This window comes from Myripristis murdjan, chromosome 22 (genome assembly GCF_902150065.1).
Source record: "Myripristis murdjan chromosome 22, fMyrMur1.1, whole genome shotgun sequence".
Taxonomy (NCBI): Eukaryota; Metazoa; Chordata; class Actinopteri; order Holocentriformes; family Holocentridae; genus Myripristis; species Myripristis murdjan.
This window is the reverse complement of record NC_044001.1, coordinates 10,619,370-10,631,756: the sequence shown is the minus strand read 5'-3', so window position 1 is coordinate 10,631,756 and position 12,387 is coordinate 10,619,370. Positions and strand designations below refer to the sequence as shown.

Here is a 12,387-nt window from a genome sequence, read left to right as displayed (position 1 = left end):
TGCAGCTAAATTGACCTTTGATCTGGCTCGTATGTTTCCCTGTCCAACTCCGCTGCGCGCCAGATAAACCATATTTCAACCTCATTTCGCTCCAATTTAGCCCATTACACGCCTAACCTTGCCTAATATCTGATCTAACCATCCTAATGACGGCCTATTATTGCTGATGCATGCTGTTATGTGTTGGCAGGCAAGAGTTTGCAAGCCTGAAAAAGTTTAGGAAATTCTTAATCGGCTCACATCCAGATAGCGCCGGTGCATTTACTGGCCGGAGCGGAAGGTCAGACGTGAAGCGTCGCGGGGTTTTCCCGGCCGCCTCGCGCATTCATTACGCTCAACTCATTGCAACCAGGATGAACTGATTGATTGGCGAAAGAATCCCACGGTGCTGAAGGAGAAATTTATCTGGCATAATGAGCCGAGCACATCTGTATGCAGCCATCTAAAGCGAAACGTGATCATAATTAAATTGTCTTCGGTCAATTTATGAAAGACTTCACGATTATGAAGTCTGCCGAGAAGGGCGATTCAAAATGCGTTGTGATTACAGTCTCTCTATCTATCTCTCTCTATCGCTGCCCCCTGCAGACTCTCCTGTCTCCGAGGGAGTGTGTGAGGAGTGTGTGTTCAGTCTGGAAATGAGCGAGGGCGACACCGAGCCAGCAGAGGTGTACCACGGGACGGAGCTGCAGTGCACCGTGGGTAGCCTGCTACCTGGTGCCACGTACAGCTTCCGACTGCGAGCTGCTAATGAGGCTGGGGTGAGACACACACACACACACACACACACACACACACACTCACACAGATCAACAACAACAGATATGGTCATCGCCGACTAATTTCCCATTAGAAATGAATGAGCGTTGCGTTTCCAAAAACTTGAAATCCTAAAACAAGGCGATCAATGTCACTTCATCAACGTCATTCCTCATGTGAACACACACACACCACGTCTTTTGAGTGAGAATGATGCATCCTCAATAAGTCAACTGTTCAAGAGGCATGAAAAGTAATTCTTATTTTCCACTTGACAGCCATGTAATTTTGTGTTTTATGGCTCTTATGGCCATGAAATCCAGTCAGCACACACAGCACAGAGACTGGAAACTTCTCACAGTGCGAGCCACAGAGGGAATGGAACAGGAACGTCAACGTTAGATGTGTTTTGCCGTAACGACACAGGCACACACATGGTCTCACACACACACACACATACACACATACGCGGGGCCAGCACTTATTAGGGCAGATTGTCCCAGACAGACTAACAGTGTTTGGATGCAGAAGTGTTCTGGAGTCTCAGGCTGAAATCTGATTGGGTTGATCAGCCAGACACTCAGAGCTGCTTAGCACTCAGACTGGCTGATGAGACAGCAAGTACATACACACACAGACAGACACACACACACAGGCAGGCTCACACACACACACACACACATACAATTGTAAGCAAATCACCCCAACCGCACAGGCAATAACAAGCAGAGACACACTGAGCAGCTCTTTTAGTCGACAGCTCAAAGGCTTTTTGAACAAACTTAAAAGATCAGATCAGACTACACACACACACACACACACACACACACACACACACCTTGGATATGAGGGTTAGGGCTTTCAAATGTTGTTTAAGACATCCAAGCTGACTTTCATTTAGCTGCATTTAGCTATTTTTCCTGGCAACCTTGATGTGAAAAGAAGATTAAAACACTTAAAAACGGAAGAAGTAATTTTTCTTGTTCAGTTTCAGATGTCATTATTTATCACATCTGATTATCTTAGAATATATGGGATATTGCAGAATTGCCTGTCATGTTACCAACGTTATTGAGGGTAAAATATTGTCATAATATCCATATCACAAACTCCTTTTTGCCTCAATTTCTAGTGAATTAAAATAAACTGTTCCTCGTTTGGCTGAGGACCCACTGGAAGCTCCTCAAGGACCCCTGGGGGGCTCCGGACCCTACTTTGAGAACCACTTGATTATAGCATGTGGTATATATAGTATGTTTTGTGCTTTCCTTGAAACCTGTGTATGTGAAACTCTAACGTGTGTGTGTGTATGGGCCGTGTGTGTTTCCAGTTCGGAGCGTACTCTGAGCCAACGGAGGTGACGACTGCAGCAGGGCCTCCTGGCCAGTGCGGGGCGCCACTCATCACTCTCACCAGCAACACCTGCCTAACGCTCAACTGGGAGGTCAGACACTCACACACACACACACACACACACACACACACACACACACGCTGACTATTTTGGCAAATAGCTGGAGGCGAAAGACGAACTTGTTGAAAAGGAGTAACACACTCCAGAGAGAGAGAGAGGAAGAGAAGGCAGCTGGATGAGCAGAAAGTGTCATAATTAGAGCATTTCACTGCTTTTCTGAAAGCACTCAAAAGCAGTGGTGTCTCTGCTCTGAAAGGGTGTCAAAATAAGTTCAGCTTCCCTTTTTGTGCTCCCACGGACCTAAAACGTGCCGGCGTGACGCTCCGGGCCCGCAGGATCGCTGACAAGAACCCTCAGGAGAGGCTTTCTGATTGCACCTCTCCTCCGGTTGAAATACTCAAACTGAATGAAAGCCCCTCTCTCTCTCCGGTGTCGCATCTCTGATCGAATACCGTCTCGTCCTTGTCTCGCCTCTTTTCAGGTGACACTCACTGTATTTTCCTCAGGACTTACTCTCTCTTTCCTTATTCCCTGCCTCCATTTGTCTCGAGTGTGTTGAGGAAAGAAGCCTTGGCGGCACGTTTACTGATCCATTAGTGACTATCGCCAAGGATGAGATATTAATATTTTCTCTTTCCCGTCGCAAACGCAAATAAAAAAGATTGACCGGCGCAACCTTCTAGCGACTGATAATGTGATAACCGCCAGATAATGTGATAATTTATCAAATGTAATAAAATGTTCTTCCACACGAGTCAAAAAAGAAATAAAAGGTGCTGAAGTGATGAATGGCCACGTAATTGCAATAACATCTTAAGACTGATATTGTAATATGTTTTTTTTTTTTTTTTTTTTTTTTTCCCCCACATCTCATAACATATTATTACATTAACTGGCGACTGTTGCATTATGAATGGGAATCCAGGCCAAGTTTTTTTTTTTTTTTTTTTTTTTTTTCATTGTTCCTGTGTTGTTGTTTGCTGCAGAGCCCCGAGGGTTCGGGGGCCGACATCTCCGAGTACCGTCTGGAGTGGGCGCGGGAAGACGAGCCCATGGAGCTCATCTACTGCGGAGCCGCCACACAGTGTGAACTGTCCGACCTGACGCCTGCCACGCTCTACTGCTGCAGGCTACAGGTGACACACACACACACACACAAACACACACTGAGGTGCACACAAACACACAAGTGCACTCTCACACGCCTGTTTACATTGGCACAAACTCTCAATCAGACACACTGGAACATGCACACACTCACACAAAGCCACACTGATTATTTGATTAATACATTCATAATTTTGGGGGCATATTTGTTTCTTTTGTTGTTATATTTTATGCCACATTCTGCAACACGCACACATTTTTCTTTTTTTTTTGTTAATTTAAACAAACATGGCTTTTTTTTTTTAGTTGATCCTCACCCCTCCCTCTCCACTGACACACACACACACTCACTCACACGCACACACACACTGCACTCATACAAACAGGCACAGAGATGCATGTGAACAAGGCAGAAGCAGGCACTTCATCGAATGCCTAATGGATATAAATGCAGCAATATATGACGACAACGTATGCAGGCTCACATACACACACTCCTGAATGCTTGAGGGCATGACACACACTCACACACACTCACACACACAGTGCACGTAGTGCCAGCATCAACGAGAACACGCGCACAAACGCGGAAGCCAGTGAAAGGTTAAAAGACAATTCATTATGGTTGTGTTCTATCTCTTAATCTGGAGGATAAATGAGTGCCCTCTCTTTTCATACACACACACACACACACACACACACACATATTTCTAATGTACCCTGTGGGGCTATGAATCCAGTAAGAGCATATTTTACGACTCCAGTCTTTATAGGCTCATTTATATGGTTTATATAAGACAGCATAGAGGACAGCAAAAGGTCAAATGCCCTAATCAATGTTTGTGCATTTGCAGTGTGTGTGTGTGTGTGTGTGTATACAGGTGTGTGTATTTGCGCTGATGTTTCATTCAAAAAACAAAAGATGTACATCTCATGTGGGCCATAAGAAAACCATCGAACTCTGCCTGACTTCTGCCCATTCGTTGCAATCTTGCCTCTCCGAAACCTACACAAAAATCTATTTAAACCTGGTTTCAAATTGATACCACTTGCAGTGTGCTTGATTTATGCGGGCACTTTAAACAGCCGGACACTTTTACTGCAAAATACGACAAATCAGGAATTCCTCGCATTTATGTAAGTCTCTTCAAGCCTCTTCAAAATATCTTTGATGGCTGAATATAAATCAACCGTGCTACTGTTTAAGTATGACTTTTTTTTTTTTCCTGCCAGGCACTCAAAAGTGCACCTTGCAAGATAAAATAAGTTTTAAGGGCCTGCGATGCTTCCTAGAAGGTGGGCAAACTCTTTAAAATAAGAAAACTCAACTGCGCCCGATGGTTTTGGAAGTTTTTCTTCAGCCGTTGCAGATAAATTCGATTCGCATCGCCTTTTGCTGCCAGTTTGCGTATTTGTACCTTTATCTGACACATTCTAGAGCCACAGCGTCCAGACACCTTACTCGCAAGATAAGACAAATCAAATGTTCCTTATGTTTTGTCGAATTCGCTGAAATGTATTCAACGTGTGTTTAAAATCCACTTTGTGCAGATTTCCTTTGAGCGCACGTCAGGCCATTAAGTAGGCAATTACAACTGAAGGGCGTGTGATAGAGGACACTTGAGCTGAATATAGATGCGTTGTCACAGCATGGGAAACAGACTAATGTTCCCCTCACGTCTCATTTGAATTTCTCTCCCCTGCTGACTTCCTTCTCTTTTTCCCCTCTCTGTGTCCTCTCTGTCCTCTGTCTGTTTACTTTCCCATGTTTTTTTTTCTCCCTTTCGTTCTTTCCTGCCATCCTGCCATCTCATTACACCTACATTTCTTCCTCTACCGTTTCCTTAATCTCTTTCTCGATCTCGTTATCTCACCCCCGACTCCCTCTCTGTCTTTATCTCTCACCCAGGCGGTGAATCAGGCGGGCGTCGGTCCCTACAGCGAGCAGGTGAGCTTCCAGACCCCGGCCACCAACCCCGACCCGGTCTCCTCCCTCACCCTGCTGGACCTCCTGGCCTCCTCAGAGTCGGGCCACTCGCCCTCGACCTGCCTCCTCCTGAAGTGGGAGGAGCCGAACACCAACGGCGCCGAGATCACCTCCTACGTCATCACCCTGGACGACCAGACCATCACTGTGGAGACGGGGACCAGCCACCTTGTCACGGGCCTGCAGCCAGACAGCGAGTACAGGTGCACACAACGTCTCAAGATCCGCACACACACACACACCTGCTTTCCCAACTTCTTCACCTTGACATAAATCTGTATGACATAAATTCATAGAGGACTACACTGATGTAAAGCTTCTAAAGGAAATTTTTATCAGTTTTATCAGTTTAATTTGACCCCAAAACATTTAAACCTCCAGAACATTATTATAATAAAAATTGTTACCCGAGTTTTATATATTTTTATATATCAAAGTTCTTGTGGGAATCATGCATTTCCCTCGCTAATTTCATGTGAACTGGAGTGGTTCTCGCACTACCACAGGTGTGGTTATGTTAGGTTAGGGCCCTAAGACAGTGATGCATTTTTTGACAATTATAAGCAGCATGTTATATCTCCTCAGTGTTATCCAAAGCAGCTGAAGCAAATGTGTGTAAAATGTTGATATTAAAAAAAAAAATCCTTGGGATCAAATAAACCCCAAACACCGATGGGTACAGGACATTGAAAACATACCATCATGTTAATTTATGCTTACTTAGTTTTTCTCCATTAGTTTAAAAAAGAGTCCTTAAATATGATTACATAAACATTGAATGGGGTCAAGTTGAGTCCATTCAACGGGATTTTTGTTTATGTTGGTGGTTGTTTGCTCCCTGAGGTCATAGTTGACCCACCTTTAAATTTACCATTGCAGCACTGCAGTGGTAATGCGCACCGTGTCACAAAGCTAAAGCCCGAATTAGAAATGAAGCACCAAGATGAAACAACACTCTCGTGGTGTACACACTCATTCCTAGCCCTTAGATTTTGTTCCAAACCATGGCCTGTAATCTTTTTTTGTAGCTTTGTTTGCCTATCATAGCATCATCCCATCCCAATCACTTACAATGTACGTCACTAGTAAGAGTGGATACCTTCACAGAGCTGACAGGGGTAAATGGGGAATGGGAGCAGCTGCAGTGAAGTTGCCGTCCTCCACAAACACACAGGTGCTCTTGGTGTTGCCATGCCGTGTGCCAGTGGCAGCCCGTGTGTGGTGTTTGCAGAAGCAGTGAGCTCAGACCTTCATATTCTCACACAGCAGTAAACAACTGTGTGATAATCGGAGTCAGTTCTGTGATTGTGTGTGTGTGTGTGCGCGCGCACATGCACACCGTTGGATTTGTTTGATGGTTTCTTGGAACTGGGGGGAAAAGAGGAGCGCTGTGTGTGTGTGTGTGTGTGTGTGTGTGTGTGTGTGTGTGTGTGTGTGTGTGTTTGCATACGTGTGCAAGGCAGGGATATGTGTGAAGTGGCCGGGTGATTACACACCATTGTTTTCATTCTGGGGTTGTTTTTGTCACCGTGTCACTCTGCTCTCTTGCATAATAGCTGCAACTGAGACAGAACACCTTGTTTGCGTGTGTGTACATGCATGAGGTTTTTTTTGTGTGTGTGTGTGTGTGTGTGCCAATGACGGTAATTGTGGTTGTTATTTACAGGGGTGGAGCACTTCAGATAATACTATTTGGCCCGTACATATTTTGTTGGTGTATGTTGTTTTGTTGAAGACTGTAGTGATTGCTTGTTCTGCCAGGAGTCGAGGAGTGTGTTTGTGTGTAGGTTCTCAGTGTCTAGGTGCTACCGTAACCCCTCCGATGCTTTCTGTCTATGATGGAGGTCTGACTGTTAATGATGCAGCACATGTCCTCTCACCCGTGCATAAATAACAATTGATATTGGCGGGGGGAACATCTCACGCTGATTTTGACATTTTTAAACATTTTCCTCTTGAATACAGTGTTTTTCCAATTATAATCAAGTGTCATAACCCCAGGGTCTCCAGAACTCACACGGAACATTTTATAGTTAGAAAATAAATGTCATCCAGAGTGGGGTGCATTATTTTTTTCTTATTTTCTCTCTTTCTATATTCTTTCGTACGCTAGGTTTCACAGAGATCCGTATGCATTTAAACCGAGCGCTGTCTCAGTCCATTAAAAAAAAAAAAAAAAAGTACAAGGTGTTTCAGTCCCTGGAGACGCTGTGGGAGGGCTGATCACATCGCTGATGCACTAAAAGCGGCCGCGCGCACAAACTGACAAGAAAATGACCGCACGTCAATTACCAAGCGTGAGCAATGAAAGGAGACAGTACATTAATTGTTAAGTGCGTGAGCGCCATGCGTAACTAATCCTACACAAATTGGCTCCTGACAGAAAATTTGCCACTAATATGAATGAATTGTGAGCTTGACTATGCAGGAAGGTACAAGTCGCTAACAAGTCATTAAGCAGGGTAGGCCTGCTCCACATCACGTTATTGTGTTGTTTCCTACAGGAACACCAGGTCGTATACAGGTGCATATCCCAGGTGTTAAGGCGTTTAGCTCACACGGATCTGCTTATCACTTATAATGAGTAATCACTGAGGAAGTCGAGTGTCTTGATCAAGAGCACAACATTATTGAGCCGGTGACCTTTTGGTTCATGGCCAGTCTCTTTAAACACCTGGGCGCCCAGCTGCATTTATGCAAATGGTAATGTCTCGATCTGGTGAAAGTGAACTGCACTCAGAGTAAACAGTGAAGCCTGGCGGTGATGCGGAATGAGTTGTAAACGCCTACGTTTGAAATGGGAAATTCGTATAACGTGCGTGTGCGTCTTAACCCTCGTGAATTTCTAAAAAGCTCTCGATGGAACAGCCTTTATTCCCAAAGTTTCTCTTGTCTTCCGTTTCTCTCAGCTCCCGATAAAAAGAAAATGAGGGTATAAAACAAACAAAGCACCTAAACTGATCTCATTATCTGATACATAAATTCCTAAATTTATTCCCTCAACATCTAAAGCTGAATTCGCCCTCCACCTCTCTCTCTCTCTCTCCCTCTTTGGCAGTGCCTCCCGTCTCCTTTCCATATAATTCAGTGCCTGGTGGATGGATGGATGCTGCCCTTTGTCTTGTGTGCTCATTCAGCTGCATGAATTATAATGAAAGGTTACAGTTGGAGTATCAGTAGGTAAATGTCAGACGGAAGACACACCCTAGCTAAGGGCAGATGCTAATCAGCTAATCAGGCATTGACAGAAAAGGGTAGGGTGGTGTGAAGTGAGAGGGAGAAGAGGGGGATTCCTGGAATGAAGGCAACAGGGGAGACTGATGCTTATATAATGTTTTTTTTGCGCACGTATATACACACACAGAGTATGTTGCAGTGTTGCAGTAGTTTCCGTAATTGTCAATGTTGAAATCTCACATTATAATTGCATCAGTGCTGCGGCCCAGTGCTGCACCACCGCCACCTCTAATGTTGTAATCCGTCAGTATATTGGAAATCAAAACTTAATCAGGTGAAAAGAAGGGAAAAAATCCCTTCTGTTGCTTGCAAAGGAGAAAAAGTCATTTCCAAATAGTAACTCTGAGGAGGGATCGGGGTTGGGGGTGGGGGGGTGTACCGTGTGCAGCAGCGATTCCATTTTGAATGCATACTAGGACTGAACAATTTACCAAAACACTATCCAGATCGCTTAAAAATGCTCCACAGATAATTGGAAAAAAAAAAAAAAAAAAAAATCATGTTTGGTACAGACCCGGCGAAAATCACATCATCATCATTTTAATTGAATTTTTTCAGTAAAAATGAAAATGACAGCGCAAAAAATGATGATTCTCACTAACATTGTGAGTCATGTCGCAAATGCAGTATTGGTCAGAATTATTTCAGCACGATTTTGTTACCTAAGCGTTCAACACTGATGCATACTACATGTAAAAAAAAAAAAAAAAAAAAATTGACTTTCTGCAGCCGTGTGCGTCTGTAGCTTTAGGTCTTACGTAAGTGTGAACAAGTGTGTTCCAGGAGCGAACGTGGCACTGTAATGGTATTGTGACCCGGGATCACAGAGGCATGCGAGGTCAATGCTAAAACACCAAACCGGCCTCTTCGCTGAAAATTACCCCGCCATTAGACCATCAGGTGCTCAAATACCCAGAGAGCACACGGTGTTACATGGGTACATACATTTCCTGGTAGTTTCATGTTTATGTATTTTTGGCTTCCTAACTAAATCGCCCGCTACCCTTTCTCTCTCTCCCTCCCTCTCTGCGTCTCACAGCGTGCAGATCCAGGCGGTGAACGCCATCGGCTCCAGTCCCTTGAGTCCACCTCTGCTGGCGAGGACGCGCCCCCTCCCTCCAGCCCCGCCCCCTCTCGAGTGCTCAGCGGCTGGCCCCCAGAGCCTGAAACTGAAGTGGGGCGAGAATGCGAGCAGCACACACGCGCGCGGCCTGATCGCTGACGACATGGTCTACACACTACAGATGGAGGACAAGAACCACAGGTATGGTCCGCTGCACTGCATCCCTCTTACGTCATCGTTTCCTCCGCGCTGTCGGGTAAACCAAGAAATGGCTGCACCTTGGTTTATTCACATCAGAGAGGGGAAAAGCACCACAGCTGCAGAACAAGCATCTCTATGATTTGCAGTTTATTCCAGTGCTCCTGTGAGCCTTGGAAATCCTTTGAAGCTTGCAAATTTGAGAAAAATAATTTTAATTTTTTTTTTTTTTTTTTTTTTTTAGTTAACATTTAGCTCCCAGTTCATCAATATTCCCCAGTTCTCCAGACCTTTTCTCCATTCCAGGATCAGCATCACACATGTCTTACCCCACAACCAATTTGAGCTGCTGAAATCACTGAAAATCACAGAAAAGTGCTCTTCATAATACAGGTGTAAGAGCCACAAGTACAAAACACACTGTTTTTCGAGTTTGAAAAAATAGTAACACTGATACGACGTGGCTTTTCTACTTTTTTTTTTTTTTTTTTTTTGGATATTGGATCTTATTAACAATATTTACACTGTAATGTGGGCCAGTGGCCGTCAAAGGGGTTTGTGATCTACCCATTACAGGACATGCTCTCTGGACCACTTCTCTAAAAACCTCATCAACCCACAGCTGGTCAATACACTTAATCAGCGCCCAGAGAAAGTCAATAATACACACTCACATGCGCCCACCCACCCACACTCACACACACACACACACACACACCCCTCTGAAGAAGGATAGAGCATGAGAGGTAGAAGAGAGGGAGAGGAAGTGTGTGTGTGAATGGACGTGCACACGTAGGATTGTGTGTGTGCGTGTGTGTGTGTGTGCGTGTGTGTTTTTTTGGTGTGTGATAACCAGATGTACCAGGGAGTAGTCACGTTAGGGGCATCTGGAGCCGACCTGGATACAGCCTCCAACCAATCAACCTTCTACTTAACTGACTAGTCAGACCAGAGCAAGAGAAACACAGAGAGAGAGAGAGAGAGAGAGAGAGAGAGAAGGAGGAGGGGGGTTGGGAAGGAACATGAGTACTTGGAGAGAGAGAGAGAGAGAGTGAGAGAAGGGCATTTTTATAATGTTAGAGGGAAGAGAGGCTGTAATGTAATGAGGCAGAAATAGCTGGAAGGGAGCGATGGCCGGATGATGGGGGGACAGATACAATGGAGGAGAACAGGTATAAAGTGCCTTTCTTTATCTGCCTCTGTCTCCCCACCTGTTGGATTGTCTGTCTGACTGTCTCACTCACACTCCCCCTCTCTCACCGTCGTTGGCTCGCTGTCAGTATTTGAATTAAAGCTTGGCTGGTTGGCACCCAGGTACCCTGGCACCGCTGGAATGGCCCGGAGTGCAGCAGGCAACAGATGGGGCCCTAACCAGCAGGCTGTGATCCGTTAACCTCTCCGACACACAGACACCCACGCATGGCACGCGTGCATGCACACACATGCGCTCGCTGCCAGCCAAAACAGCTTTCACAGCTTAGGGAGTTTTATTTATCATTTCCTAATTGGCGCAGACCGTCATCAGTTTGGCAGAGTGATGATGCTCTGTATGTCTGATTAGGTTTGTGTTTCTGCGTGTATACATTCCTGTGTCTGCATGCCTCGGCGTCTGGGTCACATGGTGTTTTGCGGCTCATTCTTATCATTTGGTGTAGCGTGCTTAGTTCACCAGATGGTACAGCTTACTTTGTTTTTGCATCCTCTCATTTGAATATATAAACAAAATGGCACATGTATTGTTCTGTCAGATAAATACCACATTTCTCATATCCCCAACAGGATAAAATAATAAGAATAAGAATAACATTTTGCAAATACGCCATATCAACCCGTGCCAGTGCCGCTAATTTCCCTTATCCCTATCAAAACAATCTTGTTGTACACAAACTCATTACACACTCCCGACGTTCCCAGATTTGAATACCACGTTGAGCAGTTCATGAATGATGTAATTAAACAAATATCGTTCTTTCCAAAAAAAAAAAAAAAAAAATCAGTGCTATGTGCTTGCTTTAATGGTGTGCCAGTGATTGTGGAGAAAGCATATCGTCACCGGCGTTACTCACTCGGCCTCTGACGGAGAGTCGCTTGGTCAAGAGGTCGTGTCACAGTGCAGAATGTACTAATGACTAACAGTTTTTTACAAGGGCAGTACTGAAATGCATTGAAAAAACATAGATTTTAACACTTTATACTACGATTTTTTTTCTTCTCGTGCATTGCTTCTGCAACATGCACATGATCAGAGGCAGCAGGTGGTGCTAAAATAACACCAGCTTTAAAACTAAAGCCGCATTCCCTCCTTATGAATAAAAAAAAAACAAAAAAAAAAACGCCTACCGCCACCGTCGTGCACTCTACAGCATCATTAACCCTGACAATGAGCTTTATGAATAGCCCTGTTTTTGCTCTGGGGAAAGTCTTAATTAATTTGATCACTAGTTTAGCATTTGTGAGGTCACTTTTCCAGGTCCCGGCGGGTCTGATTTGCTCTGCTGATAGATTCGCCAAGCGGGAGCCGGTCTGACTGGGGGTGGATTAAAACTCCCAGTCCTCTGAGTGTGTTCGGTGCGGCAGAGTTGGGGCACCGCAGCCGAAGATAAAGCCTATTCCCCGTGGAAA

The 12,387-nt window shown here is 44.7% G+C and overlaps 1 protein-coding gene across 2 annotated transcripts in view; it reads left to right on the top strand.

Annotated features, from left to right (window-relative positions):
- The window catches only part of fndc3ba (fibronectin type III domain containing 3Ba), a 119,879-nt gene that overhangs the window by 93,676 nt on the left and 13,816 nt on the right, over window positions 1–12,387 (top strand). For both annotated transcript variants that reach the window (XM_030082029.1, XM_030082030.1), the window contains exons 20-24: window positions 589–761; window positions 2,090–2,203; window positions 3,160–3,309; window positions 5,190–5,470; window positions 9,544–9,768. In XM_030082029.1, coding sequence (XP_029937889.1) covers window positions 589–761; window positions 2,090–2,203; window positions 3,160–3,309; window positions 5,190–5,470; window positions 9,544–9,768 — 943 coding nt within the window. The remainder of the gene's footprint in view (window positions 1–588; window positions 762–2,089; window positions 2,204–3,159; window positions 3,310–5,189; window positions 5,471–9,543; window positions 9,769–12,387) is intronic.